This window comes from Acromyrmex echinatior, chromosome 16 (genome assembly GCF_024713525.1).
Source record: "Acromyrmex echinatior isolate Ae372 chromosome 16, ASM2471352v2, whole genome shotgun sequence".
Classification (NCBI taxonomy): domain Eukaryota; kingdom Metazoa; phylum Arthropoda; class Insecta; order Hymenoptera; family Formicidae; genus Acromyrmex; species Acromyrmex echinatior.
The window spans coordinates 1,304,143-1,328,667 of NC_141867.1; the positions used below are offsets into that span (position 1 = coordinate 1,304,143).

At 39.3% G+C, this 24,525-nt stretch overlaps 1 protein-coding gene across 2 annotated transcripts in view; it reads right to left on the reverse strand.

The window, feature by feature from the left end:
• Positions 1 to 443: 443 nt before the first annotated feature.
• Positions 444 to 24,525, reverse strand: part of dve (SATB1_N and homeodomain domain-containing protein dve) — a 48,179-nt gene continuing 24,097 nt past the window's right edge. For both annotated transcript variants that reach the window (XM_011054435.2, XM_087414497.1), the window contains exons 4-8: positions 8,001 to 8,143; positions 7,269 to 7,571; positions 2,316 to 2,852; positions 1,676 to 2,062; positions 444 to 862 (exon numbers count right to left, since the gene is read on the reverse strand). In XM_011054435.2, coding sequence (XP_011052737.1) covers positions 686 to 862; positions 1,676 to 2,062; positions 2,316 to 2,852; positions 7,269 to 7,571; positions 8,001 to 8,143 — 1,547 coding nt within the window. In that variant the 3' untranslated portion in view covers positions 444 to 685. The remainder of the gene's footprint in view (positions 863 to 1,675; positions 2,063 to 2,315; positions 2,853 to 7,268; positions 7,572 to 8,000; positions 8,144 to 24,525) is intronic.

Here is a 24,525-nt window from a genome sequence, read left to right on the forward strand (position 1 = left end):
ACAATTTATTGTACTCGTCCAAGACGAACGGATGAATCGCTCTTAAAGCTCTTACCTCTCGATTGATTCTTCTTCTTGTGAAACGACGAGCTGTCAAAATTCATAGCAATTCTTTGAAAAAGAAGTTTATCGTATATTTGATTAAAAAATAATAAAATGAAATATTTCGTTAATTAAAAAAAAATGAACTCTACAATAAATTTGAAAATTAGAAAAAAATTATAATAAATTATATAATATAATAAATTAATATAATATTCATAGGTTCGTAGACGATCCATATTTATTTTTATTCTTCCAATATTGCCTGTATATTGAAGTCATCAATAATCAATACATAAATTAATCATAAATATTAATCGTCTGAAAATACTATATTTTTATATTACGTTGAGCCAATTAATTTGTACTTGGCGCAGAGGGCAGATACTTAATAATATTGCTTTGTCGTGACGTATACTTTTTATTTGACATCACCTCGTATTTACACTCATGAAAGTCCATAATAATTATATTAATTGTTACGTGATAATTACAATGAATGTGCGGCCGGTAAACGTTTAAAACCGCGTGTCAACGATAGTAAGGAGTAACAAGTCGGTTAACGGTTTCCATTTATTTCCGTGCTGCAAAGGCCAAGCCTCTCTCTCGCGCTTCTCTAGTCAATATTATTTAAGGAAATTAACTAGTCGGCGTGATATGGATGCTGTTGCGGCGACTCGCCCTCGAACAGAGCCATCTTCAGCCGCTTATTCTTGGCCCTGCGGTTCTTGAACCAGAATTGCACGTTCTTCGGCTCCAGACGTGGAAACTTCTGGCGATAGGGCATCTTGTTCAGCTCCTCCGTGTACGACAGAATGAGCTATGGACCGATCGTAAAATCATTTTTTTTCAGCGAATTTTCCGTGAAAAGAGTGCAAATTAAAAACTTCTCATAGCAACTTTTAGGCTTCAGCTATCTTGAGGCGCCATATTAATTGTATGACGTTAAAGACGAGAAATGACATGCAATAAATTAATTGTTACGAATAGCTTTATCTTTTTTCCTTTAAAAACATAATAATTTCGTAATTCTGAAATCTGTGAAATATGCGGCAAACTGAGATATCTGTTCAACGGCGGTATTTGACAACTGAAAAAGATGTACCAATATTTTTGAAATTCAGGAATTATTTTATATTTCTACGTGACATATCGAATAGAATGATTGTTTTTTTGTCGCATATTTTACAGATTTCACAATTACGAACTTATTATATTTTTAAAGGAAAATAACAAATAAAGCTATGCGTAGCAATTCATTTATTGCACTTCTCGCCTTTGACATTACACAAGTGATATCGTCTCGAGATAGACCAAGTTTTTAATAAAGTTATTTAAAAACATTCTAAGCAAGGAAGTTTAAATGTCAACTAAATATATCATTCCTTACTAATTCATGAAATTTACCAATATAAAATAGAATGCGCTTCCGTGCATAAATGTTTTGATGTAGGAAACATTTGGAATGAATAAAATTTGAATTATGACTGAAATATTTTGTTCCAAGTGTAATTATATCTACAAATATGTTATCATAATCCATAGAAATTTCTCATAACATGCTAATATCGCCATCGAATGAGGGACAAATTAGTGCGATAGCGACATACATGTACGATCGATTTATACATACCGCGTGGCTTGGATGAGTGCTCCGCTTGAACCAATACTCTAATCTCGGCACTTCCGTCACGGGATCGATAAACGTCCGGTTCCTCTTCCTTCTCTCGTCGGCTAGCATGCTGGTGGGACAACCGGCAGGTCCGCGCGGCGGCAGATAATGCGACATGTACATTATACCGTGACCGAACATGGGGCTGGGTACCAAGGAAAATCCTGGCGGAATGGGGCCCGTATGCCTGGTTTCGTCGTCCTCGGAACCAGAGGAAACCCTCGCGTCCTCTTGCTTTACCGAGGCTGGAGTAGATGTCGGCGGTTGTTGCTGATCCTCGGGTCTTGTAGTCAAGGACAGTGGACCGACAGGTGGACTACTCGGTGGACAGGGTGACCCCGATGTCGACTGAAAGCAGCGATTAAGAATCTCATCTCTTTTGAATTTTAGGATCCATCAAATATCACTCAAGGATCTTATGTAGAAATTTCCGAAAATCGCAATTTTTATTTTTTACTATTTGCCATTTGATGTTTCTTTCGAAAAGATTTCAAGGAAAATTATTATAAAGATTTCTTTTGAATGTAATGTTTAATCTTCGGTGCTTCCTAATATTAATTTAATATTACAATTTTCAATTCTTTCACAAAACGGAATGTACCTGATGCCTAGTGTCCTCCTCTTCGTCCGTGCAGTCCTCGCTAACGATGCTGGCGCCCCTCGGGCTAAGTCCAGGTGGACTGCAGCCATTCATGCTGGCTCTCTTCTGCGCTGCCCTGGCGTTCTTGAACCAGTACACGACATTATTCGCGTCCAGTGGTTTCCTGCCGCGACGCGACTCTAGAGAGTTCAATTCCGCGACATAGTGCTGTATTTGTTCGCGTGACGGATGTTGATTCTCAGCAAACCAACGCTGGAGACGCGGCAATTCGAGCTCCGAGTCGAAGCTGGTCCTCATCCTGGTCTTGTGCGAATACTGAAGAAGTGCCGGATGCGGTGGTCCGATCGGACCGCCGCCGGGAGCGATCGTGCCACCGCTATCGGGCTGTGGACTTTGCGTGTGATGATGGTGATTGGAAGTTGGTGCTATTGGATTTATACCGAGACCTATCTGTTGTTGCTGCAGCCACGTTTCAAAATTTCTCTTTGTCTCTTCTGACAGGTCGTTGCCGCCTCGACAGAGGGATAGCAGAGTCATCTGCAAGAAGAAAACATGATCTTTTTTCAAAGACTTTACTATTGTATTAGCTTTTATTTAATGGTGTTTAATTGCAAATAATCTCTTGTCACAGACGTGACCTCTTCTGTGTATACCCACTGATACATGGAACTCCTAGTTTTTTAACGCCGATTCCGAATGCTTTTCTTAAAAGACATTATCATGACATGTACTTTTAGTTTGCCATACCTTCCGAAAGGTCAATAAAATAAAATTTTATATATGTATATGTACATATATGTTTTGGGTGGATTTAAATCCGGATCTTTAACACAGAGAGCAACTCTCTATTACGATCGCTAATGTGAATAACAAATCTTGTAAAAGATTAATTAATAATTATAATTAATGTAATGACTGTTAAAACATTTTTGTTTTCTTCGTTTTTCTATGTATAATATTATAGATAATATTAAAAATTTTTTATTAAAAAGACTTTTAAGTACGTAATCGTAAGCGCATTGCAATCCTTCGTATCACATTACATTGTTTTTTTTTGAGATAAGTAAGAGACAAGATGAGTAAGAGATACCGAAATCGAAACCAAATTACCAAGACAAATTTATTACGTGAATTCAAATTCTTTCGATAATCGATTTCTCTTTAGCTTTTCTTGTTAACGCGGCTGGTTGTAAACAAGCGTTACAAAGTGACGTCGTTCAGAATCATCGTCGTCATGGCATTAAGATGACAGATTACGGAAAATTTCGCTCAGGAAGCGGTACGCGCATCTTATCTGGCCGATGATTTATAAGAACAAATATATCTTCGGGCTGGAAGATCAGGCGCTTGACGCCACTTTAATAACGCGGTAATCCGTCGTATCCCTGGCACCTTGGTAGCGTCAGATACTACCAAGACGACAATTATCCGGCCGCCAGCGGCTTCTCGCTAGTCACCTCCTCGAATTCTCATCCGCCTCAGTTTTACGACACCGCACTTAATCACTCCAGGTAGGCAGGTGAGGCGCGAGTCTTGACAGGCGTTCTCAAGATTTCAGAAATCGTTCAGCAAACAGTGGTACGCCGTCGAAAGCGGGACGGCCGGCTTATCTGACAACATTGCACCGCGATTTGAAAGCCTGATTTACACGTATTTATTATTTAAGAGCAATTGTGCACAGTAATCGGCTGATCCATAGAACGGTGGTAAATCAATCGCGGTCATGAGATCCAGAGATCAAACAATCCGCGAAATTGCAGTAAGTTCGTGAAATTCATGACGCGTATATCAAGAATTATCGCTATGACTTTCGCATATCATCTTTGAAAATATCACAATTATCAATATGTTTTGTACGTCCATAATTCCGATGTTTTGAAAGAAATTTGTAATAATAAAGTAACCAGTTTTCCTATATCTTAACTATTATATATAAAAATTGTCCGTAACTAATTTTTTTTTATTAAACTTTTATAAAGATATGCTGCTATATTTATCGCCATTCTTACATAATTCTTTATCACGAATTTTATTTTGTTAAAGAAGGATGCTACAATCAACAAATCTCTATTAAAGCTAGTAATCTTTCTTTTTACGTAAATATATATGTGCATATATATTTATAAAAATGTAAACCAGATTTTGGGATGTACGTAAAAGAATTTTGTGAAAATATATAGTAAATAAATCATAAATGCCGCTGCCACGCTATAAATATAGTTGAGCCCTAATCCTGATATCAGACCGACGTCTGTTAACATCACTGTTCTACATTTCAAACTAAATAGGATTCAAAACAGATTTTGTTGCTTTTTATTGTTTGAAATCGCGTTGACACTGATGATTTATGTTTGCCGATTCCAATTAATGCAAATTTCACGCTCCTTGAAAAGTATTTATTACCTTTCCGAAACTTTCCATTATCCTGAAAGAAATACGAGCACCAAGTACGTCTCAAAAATCATACTTTAATGCTCTCCGTTTGTATGACTTTGCATGTTTAAAATTCTAATCACTCTGTAACGAAAGCAATTTTGATATATCCGAATGCCACAAATTGTGCACTTCATCTGAATCACGGATATCAGAGATAACTGGTACCAATCTCATGATAAATATTGTTGCATCAAGATAAAAGCAAATTAAATTTACGAAACGCAGAAAATAATAAATTTTTTGTCATTTACTATAGCTTTATTAATAAGCATTTAATTTGAATTTATTTCTATTTTACTTAAAATTTATTAGGTGTTGGAATTAATTCGTAGCGTTTTTTAATGAAAGAATGTTATTTATTTCACATGAGCATTAAAAAATACATTAATGAAAGTACTTCCCATCACTTGTAAAACGCTACGAATTAATTCCAACACCTAATAATATAAAAAATTAATAAAAGTGTTTTTCCAGATAATATAATAAAAGCGTTTTCCTCTCAATTCAATTTTCTCTTTGAGAGAAAAGAAAGTTCCCTTACATTTGCAAAAAAAATTCGTAACTAACGAAAAATCTCTGAACCTTCAAATTTCTTCAAAATGATCATACATAAGCGCGAGAAATGGAATAATTTCGAATCTTCCGAAAAAGATGCCATTGTCGAGGAATATCGTATGTAAAAGGAAGCGAGGAAGGGAGATGCTTGGCAGCACGTCTTCGTGCATCATCGTCAGATTAAGCCAAATCTATGCGAGAGACGTTGGTTCTCCATCACAGCGGTTCGCCATTAGCCGTCGGGCTACGAAACTCAAGCAGGAAACGTTTGCCAGAGAAAATTGGTAATCATAGACCACCGTGAGCGGCATTAAAGTTCGGGGATGGGCGGGTAGCGGGATCTTCAAAGAGAGTGCACTTAGATAATGCCGGCTCGGAGGAGGCAGGGTACTTCTCCTCTTTCCCCCGATACCGATATCGAGGGGCTTTTGATGAAGGCTGCGAATTTGGTTGAGTAAAGGGTAATCCTATCACACGCTACGAGATCTTCCGCTGTCGGAAGGGCACGTTTGCGCGTGTGGACCAACCCGAAAAATCGCGCGTCTATTTCAATCTTCGGGGAACGAAGTCTTCAGGGAGAGAATCGCGCGACCGGGATAAACTTCCCCGAGAAGTCATTGCGAAAAGAATTTTCACATAGTTAGTTGGAATAGTCGGGATTACTTTAATCAGTTTTGTCGCTGGAAAGAAAGATTGAGTGAGAGTCACTAGTTCAACGTTAATACAATTTGTAAAATATCATTTATGCAAAATTGTTAAATCGTCAGCGAAATATTGACATTGTGATAAAATTCTTTAAGAAGTTAATTGCCGTTGTCTGTTTCATTAAGATCTTGATTAAGATGTAGTTTCAGAGAAATCTATTTTTACTTCTTTAGGAAAGAGATAAATCAATTAAAAATTTGCGTGATTAAAAATTAACTAAAAATTTGCGTGATTAAAATAGTGAACATTACGAAGTAAAATATTTCAGAGTAAGATGAATATTCCAGAGTAAGATGGAATTCGAGAAAACTTCATTATTCGAACGTTTCGATTCGCGCGGGAATGAAAGCTACCAAAAGCGCGGTGACTTCTCTCGACTAGTGATTCGAAACCAAGAAAGCATTTATTCAAGGTGAGGATCAGCGAGCCGCGAGCAAGAATTTACCGAAGATTACCACTTGCCGTTCTTACGGGAGGTACAAGAGTACCGAGCCGGAGGACTTCTTAATGAGATTAAGTGCCCCGACGACAAACACTCTTTGGCTAGATTTACATTTTATACATTTTTAAGCGGTTGCCTTACTACTATATTCCTTGCTCCGATCTCGCCTTGAATAGCCCTTAAATTTTCTCGATATACCGCGTCATTATTTAACCTCGTTCTTTAAATAAACGTACAATACAGATACATATATATATATATTTTTTTTGTTTCTTTTTCTTGATCTTTTTTTTCGTACTTATTTTTACTAGTACTGAGATATGATCGAAAATGAAGAAGGCATAATACGCCAGATGCGAAAGATAGGAACTATTTTGTTGAAGGATCTAAAATTTTACTGGATACAGATCTGAAGATACAGATCTTTGTTAGACTATCAAAATAATTATATTTAAAATTAAAACAATGATAAGCAATGGTAAAAATTTTGATATTCTAACAACCAGTTTAAATTTCCATCAAAATTATTTTTGACGGTCCAACTAAATTATTTTCAGATCTATATCCAATAAAATTTTAAATCTTCCAGCGAAAGTGTTCTTTCCGTGTGCAATATTCAGAATAAACTTATAAGTTTTGTTTGAATATAAGTACGTCTCGCTATTATATTCATTATAAACGTTTGACACACACACACACACATTATATAATAAGAAAGTGCTTATTAAATATGATATAGCACTATGGTATAGCATTCCTTTTTCCAAGTATTAGTTGATAAATTTTGACACCTAAAAACTCTCGAGATACCTTACCTCGTCCAAAGGGCACCCGGCGGAGACGAGAAGCGTGTGGCTGTGCAACAAGAGCAACCTCAGCAATTTATTTCTAACTTCAGCTGCCGGACTGGGAGGTGGCGGCCTGGATCTGTACACCTGAATCTTCAGGGTCGCCACCGATGTCAATTCGGCCAAAATATCTCCTACTGTCAGTAGTGGTCCATCGGCAACTTTCTCCATCGGCAAAGGCTTCCAGTTACGTATAACGATGCTCCCTCTAGCACTTGGTATCAGATCGCTGGAGTATCCCAGACGAACAAGTGCCTCGCCCACCAAATCCTGTCAACAAAAAACAAAGCTGCTATCAAGATATATTTTTATATCTAGATACTTATAATAATTTTAGTCAAAGAAATTTTCTACTTTCTTAAACTTTTTTATTCGAAAATAATGCATATGAAAATAATGCATCCCGTTCTTAGAGAAGGCTTTAATCTCTTTTCTTTTAAATTTATTTTGACGTTTGTTATTTTATTTTATTTTAAATAGTAAAAATAGTAAATTTCATTAAATATATAAAATATATTGATTGAAAATCCGACAATCGTATCGGCACGCAATTATAATTTCTGAAATTAATTCATTTAAATGAATATATATAATAATTCAACATTCAGAGCGTAGTGGCGCTTCGTATTTAAAGTAATGTATCTAAAATATATTTTATAGATAGTAAAAATATATATAATAAAAGAAAATTATTCTTACCTGAAAGGGCATAGCTGCCGGAATAATAACGTAAGAGTCCGTCTCCACTTGGGGACTTCGCCATTTTTCACGGCTGTTGCTCACATGGCTTTCCACAATATTGTGAATCGTCTCCACCACACAATGCACCGGTAGATTTTTCGCTGCGACAGACAAAAGTGTTTGCATGAAGTAACGTACTCGACAATCCGTTCTCATTATGGATAACAATAGAGTAACGAATTTACTATGGGTAACAAATTAGTTAACAATTGCGTCATTTTACGACTTGTAATTTAATTGTATATAACGGATAAAAGTTTTCATTAAAAATTCGTAACAAATTCCATAATCGTCTTTGGAATTTCAACTAAGTACAAGATGTGTAATTTTTCATACAATTACATCGGTTTTTAATTAAGAAAATCTTTAATTTCTACCATGTAATTGCTTAACTTTTTTATCAATTTCGATTACAAATTTCTTTCACGAAAATCCCTACTTTTTCTCTGAAACTTACTGTTTTATCTTTAAATCATCACGTATAAATTATTCAACGATTTCTCGAAAATTTGTTGTAGTAAATCTGATTAATTTAATTCGAAAGCTAAAGAGAGTGAGAGAGATATTTCCACGAAGGCTTCGTGAAGAACTCCACGAGAGTGCCTCAAATCATCTCGTAGCTTCAGTTGAAGCATTAGTTTCTGTACATCCGGCTGACAATAGGTATAGTCTTCGGCGTTTCGGCATCCAAATTCGAGGGGTAGGATGATTCGCGGTGCGCGCATTGAAGATCGCTGAGAGAGAAAGAGAGAGTTACGCGAAGCGCAAAAGGAAGAGAGAGAGAGAAGTTTAACTCCGGTGCTAAGCATATGCAGATCCACTCGTCTATCCCGAGACAATGGGACCTGTGCGATGGCACAATAGCTGCGATCCTTGTGTAACCCTGACTTAAGTCCGAGAGTCTATCCCACTCCAGGTCATAATCCCAGACTTCTGCGAAACCGAGGAAATGGAGTGCGAGAAGGAAGGGAGAGGGATGGTAAAAGAAAGACTGTAGAGGAGGGAAGGAAGAGGGGAAAATTCCGCCCGCACAATTCCACTGGTTGTATGGTGCCTGTATTTATCCGTTAAAGGGAATCACCAAATTCTCAACGAGATTATTGAACTTGCTGTTTACTGATATACTCATATATCCCGCATTGTTCGGAATGCAGAAGTATATTTTTATTATGATATCAATAGTCGACGTCAAGTGTGTCTACATAAAATGTGCATCTATAATAAAGATATTGAAAAAATGACGACACAATGATTAAAGAAATATAAATTTAACTACAAACAGATACTTTAACAGTGTATATTTTGTAACTTTAATAGAAATTTAGTTTAGAAATAAGAAACAATAAACGGCAATGAAAGTCAAGCGCAGTAATTGGAGCAAATTAATTATTTATTGTGTTTTTCTTTAAGTCATTCTAGAATCTAAACGTTTCGACTTCATTCTGAGCCATTACCAAGGAGTAAATTTAATTAATTATACATGATAAGTGTGTGATTATTTTCTCAAGCTCCAAATTAGAATGTAATGGGTGTATTTCTCACATTAGTTGTAAGATCAAGTGGGTTTTTGAATCCAAAAGGAGTCAAGATTACAATTAAAAGCCAGTGAGCAATCACATTAATCAAATAAATAAAAATTGACGTAAACATTATTCAGTACGATATTTTTGCAGCACGATTATCTGTGACGAGTGCAAAATCAGCTATACAACAAAATGATGATAATTTAGTTTAACATTTAATTATGATAAATATTATTAAGTATCCAAAATGCTAAAGTTTCAAGTTTTATTGCGGTAAAAAATAATAATTTCATTCTCGTTTGGAAAAAGTTCATTCAACTTGAAATTCATAGAAGCAATTATAATAGTTTAATATTTCTATAATAGAATAATAGATTAAATTTTTCCTACAAATTTATTTATAAGAGTAAAATGATATTGAAATTATACTTCTTACGAACATGATAAGCTAATCAAAGTGCAATATGGATTGTATCCGAATTGATAGATAGGTCGAATGTCTCTTGGCAAGGCGTTAAGTCCCCGTCAAAGATGACCAACAAAGGATTTACTGCCGGCGGCATGATATTAGGTATTAATGGCCGAAACTTCCATCTAATACGCCGGACATCATAGAACCCATTCCCTACGTTGCATAAGACAGGTCGTATCTGGCGGGTCCGAAGGCTGACCAACGTCCACCTTAATCTAGGGACGTATAGTTTTCATTAAGGCGCCCCCCGTCCTTGCATCGTCTTTGTACCGGGATCAGCTGGTTTAAGGTGGGCTTTTACGCCGCAGGATTTAATCGCAGAGACATCGTATTACTCGCTCTGTTTATTACCGACGCGTTGTCTTGACATAACTCTGCGATACACTCGTTGTTTGATCACAAAAGTGTCCACTTATTTATTATACAATTTAAGATCGTTCTTTCATAAACTGAAGTACTCACTGTGGGGAGAATTAATTGAACTTCCATATTTATTTAGGAATAAAATCGAGAGACTGATTATAAAAATATATAACTTTTATATAATATATTAATAATAATCAAATAAAATTCAAAGTGCATTTCTTAATTGTTTTATTAATTTTTACACTCACAACAAAAAACACGTTAAAAATTTATCGTAAGGAATGCGAAAAAAGAAATGTAAGAGGTGGCAACTACTCATCCGCGAAATCTTTAATCTCTGCAACCGCAAAGACATTTCTCATTTCTGGTGCAGAACCTATCGGGCTTCCGGTTATCTTCCCGCACGACGGAAGCGTCATGCCGTTTCGTCTTTGACAGCTCTCGTCGAAAGATAAGATTCATCCGAAGGGCAACCCTTGAAGAAGTGAAACCAGTTTCTCTCGATGGCTCTTTTTCATCACGACGGCTTCGTCTTGCGTTAGCGATTTCTCGTATTGTTAAGTCTTGCCACAGTAACATCTATTTATCACTAACTTGATATATTCTCTTTTATGATAATATGTATTCAAAATTACAAATTATCGACAATATTTGGAAATATGGGATTATAAAATGATAAATTCCATTAAAGTTAAGCATACAACAAACTAAAAAAATTAAGTTAGACAGTAAAAGAAATTATAAATAGATATGTAACAATTATTAAAATTCTCCATCAAAGATATTAAAAAATATATTTAAGAAATATTATATACTAAAAAAAAAAAAATAGTTTACAAAATTAAAGAATAAAGCTTCCTAATATTTTGTCTTTTTCCTTCCGCTTTAAAATCCGCTTTTGTGGCCAAACGCATCGGACTCGTAGAGTGATTATGGGAGTCACAACTTTGCAAATTAACAGAACGCTCAGTTCTGCACCGAGGCGGTGGTGCAGATACAAGATAAAAAGTTGGAACATATTTTTCGACACCCTGCTATCGCACACTCCGCACCGCCGCGATAATGGCCGCGTTCGGCACGGAAAACGCGATTTGAAGGGGGTGCGGCCAAAGAATCATCGCCGAATATTTCTTTCCGCGTCTCTTCACGACCCTCGTTTTCTGTGCGCGAGATGATTACCAGTGCGTTCCGAGATTACCGAGGATCTTTCTAAATCATTGACGGGAAAAGTACACGCCATTTAGATTCATCGACAGTGACGTTCCGCAGCTATATCAGTATACTCGGATACGATTAAGTAGAGCGACGAAGGAGAGGGAGAACAAAATGAATTTAATTTCTTGGAGACTTAAAACGGGGGAGGCGAATTTAAATTTTTTATTTAGATATTTAACACTCAAATTAAATTTAAGTGTTTAAATTAGAGAGAAAGAAGAGTCATAATTCGATTCAAATGCTTGATTTTACTCTCGTGAGGTGTGAAATGAGTATATTTAAAAATCTATAAATAATTTACGTAACGTTACATGTAGTTAAAAATATCATAAAAACTTTAAGCATTTCTAACAGTCTATATACATACATCAGCTACTTTAATAAACAGAGTTGCACTCGTGCTTATCGAGATAAAAGATATAAGTTGTTAAAGGATATAAGAAAATTATCGCTTGTCTGACATCTCCATCTGAAATACCTCGACTGAAGCGCAAACTCAGTGCATCGCAGGGACCGTTAGTCTTAAGGTTTCTTCTGTGTCTTGATGACTCGGTAATCCAAGACGACTCGACTTAATCTCTCGAAATCGAATCAGGTTACGAAGCCACGTTTAAATCGTCCGAATAATACTATTCTTCTGGGCTGACCTGCGCCTGTTCATTGCGGCCGATCAGTGTCCACGGTCGAAAAAGCCAATTTGCAGTTTGCGTGTCCAAAGAAATGAATTGTGCCACCGGGATATCTAAACCCAGCTGTGCGGCATGTGGCGGAATTCGCAATCCCTGGAAGTTGGCTGTTTCCGTCCTCGGAACTTAGCCTAAGCGTGCTGTGCACCAGAAGGAAAGTGTGGGTGGTTTCGGTATCTGGGGCTGATCCGGCGGATGTCGGTCTTTACAGATAAGCGACCGGCTCTTTCGAAGTCTTTATCTGCGACACCCGTTCTCTTTCTCCCTTCCCCTCTCTTTCCCTTCTCATATTTCCCCTCCTGCTCTTCCACATCTTTTTATTATTTTCCTCTTACTAACGAGCTGTTCGGTTCACTCCAGTCATCCAAGTTCTCGGATTAATGTTCGCTGAGATTTTACTATCGCGTCTGTCCCATGTAACATTACGTTTAATTGATTAATCTTATCGATTGGTTCTTGTTCGTCATGTATTTATGATCAATCGATCGAAAATACTAGATACTGATAACCTCCTTTCTCGAGAGTTGTATGTTTCGCGCATGCAAAGCATGTTATTGTTCGTAAGCTTGCGTGCAATTTAAGCTCTTTTGATGTTGCTAAGCTTGTCCGTTGAAAACAACGGATAAGATATAATGAGATAACCTTCCAGCTAGTGCTTATAAGATCACCGACCACGCGACGAAACCTTCTAAATCTAAATGTTAGCTGATTCATAGCGACTAGATCACGCATCGTCGCCAACGAAGTATCTTAATAGCATCTGTAGCTCACTTCGCATTTGTGAACTGACATATCTAGATAATTCGCAAAGAATATAAGATCAACAGTATATTTTCATTTTTTATTTCAGCAGGATTATTCTATATCTTTTAATGTAAATTTTGTTATCACTATAACACTGCTGCGCAGCAACATTGCAACGATAACGAAATTTGCATTAAGAGTTACAGAATAGACCTGCAGCTATTGAAACGAAATAAATTAAACTCTTACGACTTCTGAAATTTATATACGTACAATTAACTTAATTGATAATAAAAAAGTTAGAATTTTTTAATAGAATTTTATTATTTACACCCTCCGAAGTTGTCGAAATATAATACTGTTGTCGAGATCTTTTACTGACTCGTTATAATTTCTTCTAAAATCTTCAATGCTTTATCCTTTCAACTATCAAGAAAGTTCATAAGGCTGAGATGACAGCGTATAGGTTAAGAAACGGTTAGATTAGTCCTAAGAAAAAAAACGTACATCTTCATTCATTCGAGAATGGATTTGGTCGATCCCTTCGCCGAGGAACCCGATCGAGGTGATCGTCGGTTCGGCGAACGTACCATCGCTCGCTGGAAGCAAGGGTGAAAACTTGCCCTAAGATGCTTAGAGGGTAAGCTCTTATACAACGTGGAGAATAAGAGAAGGGTGTAGTTCTCCGATACTTTACCGTCGCATTCTCTGTCTGCGCTCTTCACGCATACGCGCGTTATGCGCGTACACGCGCGACCGCGCGACTCGCACGCACACGCGTGATCGGTCCGTGTGTGCGTTTTGTGTGCGTGCGGGCAGACGCACCGCCGTGTGCCCCGCGTGTGCGGAAGATTAAAATTACTTCGGTAAACTGCCTCGCGGGACGAAAGGGGTGGTGGCGCGAAACGGGCCCCCGAAGAGGGCGAACGTCTCGTAAATTTCTCGGCTAAGAAGCTTAATTTGGATTTTCGGTAACGAGTTATTGTGAACGCCAACTCATTGGGGGATGATTTAGGTGGCACCAAGGACAGGTTCCGGTCGTCTATTACCGCCGCGCGATAGACGGATTATTCCTTGGATTCTGAAGAGTAATATCTAGAAACTTCTTATCACTGCCAGGACGCATAACCGCCTGTCACTCTGAAAAGTTTTCCCGAGCGGAAGTCGTGGTGGTGATACGGGATCACGAACGCCATCACCGAAGTGCCCAATCTTCCAAATATTAACGCCCGAATCAGGAGAGACCTATCTTTGTATTAGCATATTTATTGCAGTGAACTTAAGAACTCATATCACATTCTAGTCGAACTTACGGGAATGAAGAAGGGATAATATTTCAATTTATGTATTTATATATATAATTTTCTCTCTCTCTCTCTCTCTCTCTCGCTTTCTCCCCAAATCAGAGAGAGAGAAAATCCGATTCTACAATATATTCTATAAATTTGAAATAGAACACGTCACGCTTTCAATTATACTAAACGCAATCTTAATATTAAAACCATTTATCGCTTCATGTTGATTATAAATGCATAGCTTCTCTTTTTTTAATTTCAATATTCCATTAAAGAATGTATTAATCATTGTGCAGTAATTCTAAATTTGAAGCGAAAGGACTTTATCCCTTTTTCAAATGACAATTTAATTCAAGAGATTATTTAAGTACAACGGATAATGCAAGATAGGCTAAGAATAGATGCGTAATGCAAACTTAAATGTTCCGGATTAACGTGATTCCGGCGTATAGTGCTTCTACAATGTCGCAATAATGACGAGCGCGAACGAAATAAGAACGAAACAGCACGCAATGACTCGGTCTGACAAGCTGATTTAGGAACAGGATGGAGTCCTGCGCGAAATCCTCAGAAGGAAGAGAGCTGATCCTTCCGGCGACCGGAGGAGTCCTGCAGAATGACGTAGTAATCCCGGGGGAGAGCCTCGGCCTTAGCCTTAGCTTAAGCCATGAGGGTTTGCATATAGGGTGGGTGGAATGGGGCCGACACTAAGACATCGGGCACATCCACGGCGTGCACGCGTCCTTAAAACACGGATATGCGCGCAACGAGGCACCGGCGCCGCCTAATCCACGAGGGTCTCAAGCAAAACCCGAATTCCCATTGGCTGGAGGAATACTAACGGATTTGGCTATTCCAGTCGCTCTGACCGATCTGAAATATTTAGCTGGATCGACTTGGTCGGGGACAGGTCGAAAAGTGAGATCAAACAAGCTCGCGAGTGTACTCGGGGCGCGTCGAGGGATTATGGGTGCAAGACATGCTCCTTGAAGCGACTTGCTCGTGTGACTTGCATTTTTCGCGACGATCTGATATAATGAACACCATATTACTGTCATCTTATGAAGCTGGAATCACAAACGTTAAAAAGCTTCTTAATGATCGTGTTTACCAACCGTCAATTAATTATGATTTTTATTAATCAATGAACTTTTTGTGCAACTAGAATGAATGACAAGTATAACTAATCGCATCACGTGCGGTTTTCTCCCCAAGCTTCAATGGCATTTCGGAGTGCAGGAGTTAATTGAAACACGGTTGCTGTGGATGGTTCTTTTAAACAATGACGGCGTTTTAGCGACATTGTGTTAAGGTTATGCGTAATCTTCGACGGTTTCTTCGGGGAGTAACTAAGATCGAAGTGAGAGTAGGAGGAGCGGAGAAAACGGCAGGCACGGCAGCCGCGAGAGCAGAGGATTCGTGATAGAAGGGTGAATCTTGGGGAAGGGTAAAAGGGGAGGGTTAAAGGGCTCCTTAGCGGAGATCTTAGGCAAATCCAGCGTGAAATCGCATCAGAACATCCCCTTGCCAAAACCACCACTTACTCCTACCATCTTCGCCCGGTATCTGCGGTGTATCCGCCTAAGGAAATTCTTACTCTTACTTCTTCGACCCTGGTCACGAAGGTCGCGGCTAAAATTCGACATTCTGCTACAAGCGTGAGAGTCGCATCGCAACCCTTTCGAAGAACACCCCACATTCACACATGGTATTCCTAAATTCGTGTCCCCGTTCGTAACAATAATTAAAAATCACCGTCCAAATCTCTAAATCAAACGAATCCCGATAATAAATAATCAAATTTAACACAGGAAGAACAATTTTATTGAATTATTTAGAAATTCAATTTTGTTGGACCAGCAAAATAATTATGTAGAAACTCAAGCATGATGAGCAATTCTGCAAAAAGTTTTGACATTCAAGCAATCAGCTTGAGCTCCTACATAATATGTTAATTATTAGCTGAACAAAATTATTTTCGGATCTGTATCGCAACTGTATTACGCAATTTGGCTGTCTTATTTTTCGGAGAAATCGATCCTTTCACATCATCATGATTCCGTCCACGATGAACTTAGAAGTGGTTTATCTCGATCTTCGTCACTCTCCCGGAGGAGGATCGTCAGTTTCTGACGATCTGACAGTTACAAGCGGACAATTATTCAAAGCGGCTCTCTTTCTCTCGTCTTTTCTTCTCTCGTCGTATCTCGTCCCTCCGTTCCGACACATCTCTCTATCCTTCTCGCCGCGATCGCGAGGAATATCCCGAGCTCCGCTCTCTTAATCAAAACACGGAGAGAGAAAAGACATTAAAAGCCGCGTCGAGACTCGCGTATCTCGCCTCGAAATAGAGTTCTAGCCGACCAGGGAAGATAAGACTCCCCCTTGGAACTGCTCTCTTTTCCGGCGTTCTCTTATAGGATCGCTCTATATGCGCGCTCTATTATTACAATACATTCAGACACGCCTGCGAGAAGTCGCGTGCGATTTTCGCCTGGTGAGGAGATTATGTCAGACCCCGGCGAAACGGAAAAATGTTTCGGCCCGCGTGATAAACCATGACAGATCAGCGTAGGGGTCGCGAGCGGCCAAGTATAGCGTCTTTTTACGCAATTTCCGTACGAGTGAGTCTGCGTGATACAACAGTAGCACAACGTTCATAAATAACGTCATTAAATATGTCATTAAATGCGATCTGAAATTCTGTGTTATCGATCAACGTATTATTAGCCCAAATATAGAAAATGTACGTGATATTTCTTGGCATAGAAGAGACATTGAAGCACAGTTTCTCTACCATTATCTAATTATACTTCAGCTAATCCTGCTGATATTAAAAGCTACTACATTTCATAATTGGATTTAGTAATGACGCTACCTGTAGTTAGATGAAGTCGCATTAAAGTATGCGGTATGCTTGCTGATTAAAATAAAATTAAGCGTATATCAGAAACGTACAATTCTTATAGAAATTAAGAACAATGAAACGGAATATCTCGATCGCATGACGTTTTTCACATGAAATTGAGCGAAGCAACGCGAGACTCGAAAGAGCAATGTTCCGCCGGTCGTTTCGATTTCGTTTAACGATCCGAAGATCCGCAAATCTCTGGTTGCGCGTCCATTCTCGCTTCTGACGACCCGAAATCAACGAGCTCGATGCAACGAACTCGTTCGTACTGAGACGCGATCGTTAAGCCCGACCACTCACACGCACGATCCCGACTTGCGCTTTCTTACATGCATGACGGGGAACTCGAACTAGATCTCCGTTCGAATACATCCAGGTGAATACATAATGTGTAATCCCCGGGGTATGCGGACTCGGCGTCTTAGGCTAATCTTGTTAGGCCTTGTAAGCCTCCGGCTGACCCTATAGAGCAGACTTTTAATCCCTTAACACGCTACGCATACGGAGATTTTGCATAAGAAAGAAATAGGATTGTCCTGCCTTCGTCGAAGGCGACGAGGCGCGTCTTGCGTTGTCTCGCGCGAAGGGGCTGCTTTCCATTCGGTTTCTATCAGTCGCTGTTCAGCAGTCTGTACTTTTAATTTCTAACTAGTTTTTACAGCCCTAAAAGATTACTGGCCTTTTTCGGTTAGGCTCGTCTTAATATGTTCTTCGGTGTATTAAAACAATGTTAATTACTCTTTAAATCTGAACTGTGACATCAGTCCCAATTATGATGTCACTGGCAATGAGTGAATTTATAGTGAAATTCAACTTAAAAAATCAATAAAATGTAGAATCCCTAACCTAATTAACCTTGATTTAATGTATAAATTCAATGTATGTAGTATTCAAATTAACGTGTAAAAATATCGATATTTTCCTTTCTTTTTCAGTTGAATTTCACCGAGTCAAAATTAGAGAGCAATATTAAAAATTGGAATTTGTACATGTGGGGAAAAATGTTCAAGTCGATTGATATCCTTGTTACCTCTAATGCATTTTTTTTTTTAAACAATTGCCATTTTAATGTATTTTACACAGTATTTTACATAATATTTACAATAAAATTATGAAAACGCGTTGAGATTAAAAAATGAAATCATTAATATAATATATGCGGATTTGTAGCGTAGTGGCGTCTCGTTATAAACCGTGAGATATTCAAATAATACGCACTCTGAAAGAATGCTAATGCTTTTCGTTGATCTGCATCGGCTAACGTATGCGCGCAACGATGCGCTCCGCGAACGAGCGCGAAAACGCGCATGATGTTTCAGCAAGTGATTAATGCGCGCCCCGCTACTCTCTCTTTCTCTCTCTCTCTCTCTCTTACTCACTCACTCACTCACTCACTCACTCACTCACTCACTCACTCTCTCTCTCTCTCTATCGTGATACGCGGAATTGAAAAAGAAAGTAACAAAAATCGGCTACGCAGCTGTTGCGAGCGGAAGACAAATGGATTCCCGGAGTACCAATCGTCGCCGGCAAAACTTTAAATAATAATTAATGATGATTACGGCGTAATGCGCTCGCATTCGAACAATGCCGATAAATAGCGGTCATTGTCAATATCATTTTAATAATCGTGCCGCGCTTCAGAGAATAGAAGTCGCAGACACGTATTTCATAAATGGTTGTATCAAAAATTGGCATGCTTCGTATAAATTCAATGTTTTATATCGATGCTCGATTTAAACAAAGCTGAAATCAATCTTCCCTCGATAAAACTTCAATCTTCCATAAACAAATAATCGTATAGTATAATTAACTAATTAATTAACTTCGTCATCGGAAACTTCGGTCTTAGCCAGGAAGACAAGTCTTTTCCCGAAATGAAATTCCGTGAAAGCGATGGTGAATCAATACAAACGACTTTTACGATTTCGCGATAGTGAATGCATTGTTTGCTACTTATGTAAAATTCGGTATATAACATACAACAACGCCAGTTAACAAATCCTATTAAAAATAGATGCGAAAAACCGAGCCGCGTTCCCGGCGAGCCAACGTAGTGTGGCGGTGCACAACGCGAAGATGCTTGTGAGATACCATCTTGTATTTATATTTATAAGAGCCTTAGAACATTAAGGTTCTCTCTGCCGACTATTATGAATGCACAATGAAGTCCAGCGAGTCGCGCGGCTTCATCTCTCTGATCCTCGTCGGGATAATTAAAAAGGGAGCCATTTCGACAATTCGGCTTATGAGAAGCCTCCCTTTACCAACTTCTTTACTCTTCTTATATATTTTGATTATGTATTGCACGATATCGTATCTTAAAAACTGCAAAAGCGTCTCACGTTAATCGGCAAGTAACGTTCTTTTCATTTATTTAGCTTATTACATAGCTTGTGAGAATCGTAAGATTGATATGAGCTATCGAGATTAATTCATCACTTTGACGACTGATCACAACTCATGACTTTGATTATTTAATCTGTTTTATTCTTTAAAACGCAAATCACATCGGAAATATTTAAAGATGTTTTAAGAATTAAATTTGATAATTGCAATTTTGTTATAATTAAAATAACATTGGGATTTATCATTATCCACAATAATCGTGCAAAATTAGCAAATATCGTTTAATTATTATTGTTATATATCTATAAAATAAAGTAATTCCGATAATAGTATAAATATAATTAACTGCTCTCTACTCTTTTCGAATCGTGGTATGATGCATAAATCGCATAAAAGTGTAAATCGTATTCAACTTGAAAAAATATCTGACGTAAAAGTCAGAGATGCTTTATTGGAAAAAACCATAAACTAAAACTTCACATCACGCTAAAATATTTGAGCGCAATTTTAATTCATTCGATTTATGCGACTATTTGGATTCTCGGTGCAACTTATTATGGTCAATCCGCAGCGATTCATCTCGATGGCGAGATGCTGTAAATAGATTCGAATTACTTGTCACGTCGCTTAGCCATTCTCGATGTTTTAATGATTATTACCAGTCGACTGAGAAGCACCTCCCGGCGACATCACCTGCCCCGAGTCTGAAAGAGGAGAAAGATAAATCGAAAGCAGGATGCAGAGGCGTGGATTTTCGCGGAGGCTGGCGAGCGAACGCACACGATTTCGTGCACACGTACATGCATGCTTTCGAGCGGTAATATACAAGAGAAGGAGGGTGAGAGAGAGAGAGAGAGAGAGAGAGAGAGAGAGAGAGAGAGAGAGAATGGGAGATACGCATGAAGAGAAAGAGAGACCAGGAGAGGGTGACGAGGGTGGCGGAGCGAGCGGAAAGGTGAGGTCGGTGGGATCGCCGTATACCTACACGCATCGCGATATAACACGTCGGAGTTAATGCCACTAACACAACGCCGCCACCTTCGGGGATTATCCTACGGGGGATATTTTTGATCGTGCAATAATCCCTAATACGATTTACACAGCTCGTGCTCGCAGGGACGCACGCAACAGCCCGGCTAGTACGGTAACGATTTGGCCGGTTGCACCTGATCGTTATTCCAGGTGCCGAGCGTTTCGTTTTAATCATTAGAAGCGTTAGCGCAAAAATACAAACAGCCATATTTGTATAATAGACTGCAGTGATTAATTTCGAGCTGGAAAAACGCGCCGGCCGTTTAGCGATGACGGAAGAGGACGATTCGTTCCTGTTAAAAAGTAATCTTGTGCATTCGGAAAATGCGAAATTCTTTTCATTTATAGAGAACGTTACGAAAATGTTAACGTAGGATAAAATCGCGTAGAATCATCAACAATGTCTGCAAAAGCAAAATAGATACGAGAGAGATACATATATTCTTCTTGTTTTTACGAGTAAATCGTTAAAAAAAAATATAGAAAAAATCGTTACGACTTAATTATAATTTCCAATTGTATTGCGTAGCACTATCAAATTAATGGGGTGATAGTATTTAATGGACTTAATCCATAGCGAAGGGATGTCTCTATATGGAATATTAAATCACATTACAATGATCACGCCCATCAATTCAACTTTAAAGCAGATAAACTTAAATCATTGCAAATGTTGCATCCACTTGCTCTTTCAATTGTGCAGAAATTATCTGTCCCAGCTGCCGCATTCTTATGATTTACAAGATTATTCGTGTGATACTGTATAGTACGGTGTAACGGGGCAGCAGCTGTAACATATATTTCTCAGTAACTGAGACGTACGATTATTGCATCTTAACTAACATCTCAACGTAAATCAATTCGATACTTCTATATCGTCATGCGCGGAAATGTATACGCTACACATACTGTACGAGCTTTTATTTTTTAAATGTGTCTCTGCTGTTATTGTTGCTGTTATTTTTGCAGATACTTTCGAGATACAAGAACATGAAATTTCCACCGGCCAAGAGGCTGGCTACCGACAGGCGGAAAGAATCAGATGAGAAAGAATTCCTGAGGCAATTTGCTCCGTTCCTTTAATCGATTAAAACACATTCGTGCTAATCGGCCGCGCGTTGTCATCTCGAATTGACACGTAGGAGAGCCGATGATAGCAAGCGACACTCCCCGCCGGTCGTTAGAGCACCGGATAAAGATAAGTGCCGACCCTTCTCTCCTCCTTCGTCGTCGTCGTCTTCTTCTTCTTCTTCTTCGTCTTCCTTGGTCGCGGCCGAAGATTAAGCCGGCACCCGTGGGCGCTGACCCGTGAAGATAACCGACGTGTATTCCCTCTAAAGCCGTCGATCGGCTCTCCGCGCGTACATGCGTGCCTCTCGCGCGTAAGCCGCGGCTTTTTTATCAACCCCCAGCGCGCAGTATATACGGCTCGTTGCATCGCCGACTTTCGGATTTCCAGGCGTCGCCGTCGTTCGTTGCACTTTGATCCCTGTAACGCGTCCGTCCGTTATGACGCGCGAGGAATCAACGCCTCGATAACACGCAGAGGGGGGAAGGAAGACCCATCAGAAGGCAGAAGATCGACAAGGATGACGGGTAACGGATCATTTCTTGCGACCGGCAGCACAACAGATTTTCCCCTTATCGAAGGATTACTCATCTGTCGAGAAAAGGCACGTGCATGCGGATTACTTCGTTATACTTTAAGCGCAATTGAGTCACGGTCGCGATCGTGATCGCTGATTTCGCGGATCGCGCTTCGTCTTTTTGCAGACGTTTCTTAGCCAGAGGTTCAAAGTTTCTTTGACAGCATCAAGTATGTTAAAATTTTAATATGTAACGCGTCATAGCCTGCAGTTATAATTTCAGATATGATACACAAAGCAACTTATCTTATAAATCGCATAAATCTCAACTTTGAAGTCTAATAAAATTTTATATTCAAATAACGTGTCTTTGTAAGTAATTGTGATTCATTTTGTATTTCTTCTATCATTTGTATGCATGCATTTATTAAAAAAAATTTCATAATATCATTATCATTGCAAAAACAGAATATTCTGAATGCAATAAAGAGAGTAATAATAAATCTGCCGTTTAGCGATTAAATCAAGGTTGCGTATCTTTCTTCGTATTAAGCACGGCGCCAGTTTATTTGTAAACCTCACAAAAATTTTACAACTCACGTTTCAGAATCAAGGCAAACAAAAATTACGTTCACAGATCCGATAACGCAGAGGAAAACTATGAGTGAGATAACGCGGTGTAAAATCAGAAGTGTGACAAATAACGACGAAGATTTGAGATCGAGGAGAAACGAAATTATAATACACCGGCAAACAGGCGCCAGCCGCGTTTCAAACGTTTACAATATTAAGCAGCGGATCGCGTTATCGCGGCTACGCTTCGCGCCAAGGACGAAGAAAATCTCTTCCTGCCGATCCCGATTCGGTCTCTCGCCGTGAAATTAATTCAACTCGCGCCACGCTGTTCTCCACACATTCGACATGCCAATCGATGACAATTGCGAGCCGCACTACGGCATTGTCCGTGTGCGCGACAGTATAGTATTACGAAAGTGCGCTTTTAATCCCCCTCGAGCTAAAAATCAATAGCGTGCCCCCTTGATGGTTAAAACCTCCCCCGGGATAAGCCCGGGCTGGGACCGTAGTTAAATAAATCCTGGATCAAAGGATAAGTCCTACCTACCGCTCTCTCTCTTTTTTTTTTTATTCGCATATACTTTCTCGACCCTTCTCGCGCGTTTCCCTCCCCTTCCTCACTCTCTTTTCCCGCGCTTTTCCATCCGCCGCGGATTATTGCCAAGATCATAAATTATGAATCTTAACCAGTTCGACCAAGTGAAATTATTTCCCATCCCTCTTTCTCTACCCTTCCCTGCGACGCAGGGCCTGCCCCTTTATTCGGCCGACTATGACGGCTAAGCAGGAAGATCGAGATTTGTGACGGTCCCCATTCGACGGAATTAAGATCATGTTCCGTCCTTTTTTGCGCCACAAGTTCCTTTCTCTCGTCGCTCTTGCTCGACCCGGGTTTGCTTACACGCGCTTCTCTTTCATCGCCGCCATCGTTCGCAGCCCATCGCGAGCTTTAATCTCGGATTATTTCGAGCCAGGATCGGGGATTAATTCGAGGAAGAGTTGACTTATTTGCAAACGACGGCGACAACGATGGCGCCTTTCTGAGGTGCGATTACTGACGTTGAGTTTATCAAGTTTGCAAGAAAAATTAGTGGCTACTTTCACCAAGATCGATTAGCTATAACCAGTAATTCTCTTTATCATCGTTTAATTTTTAATCCGGAAGGAGATGAAGAAGTAGTTAAAGATCAAAGTTAGCCGGCGAAACCGTGAAGCCAGTCGCGAACGATAAAAGGATCCCTGATTAATGAATCCTCCGTCGTCGTCGGTGGTGCGCTCGATTTGAATTTCTAAAAGAATACACGCCCCACCCCCTTCCCCTATAAACGTTTGAATACGAAAGCAATAGAAAGGGACCGAGATTTTCTAGCGAGCTTTCTAAGGATACTCGAGTCCTTAAGTCAGCAGGGAAGCATAAAAGGAATCGAAAGTTTGTACCACGCGTCATAGGATCGCCGGTCGCTCCCGAGATTTCCGTTGAATTCGAAGGGCTTTTTGTACCAGGATCTTATAGGATAGACACGACGAATCTCAGTGGTGTCTTAGCGGAAGAAACGCACGCCAAGATAACTACTGGCGAGACCTCGTTGATCCTGGATTTAGACGGAGTTTAGGGCGTTTTCATATCAGGAGTTCATGATTACGCATTGTCGCCTGTTCGCGCCTTTGTTCCTAATGGCAGGATCACCTGAGGGATCATCCCGGGATTTTAAGTATCCGCCGGCTTAC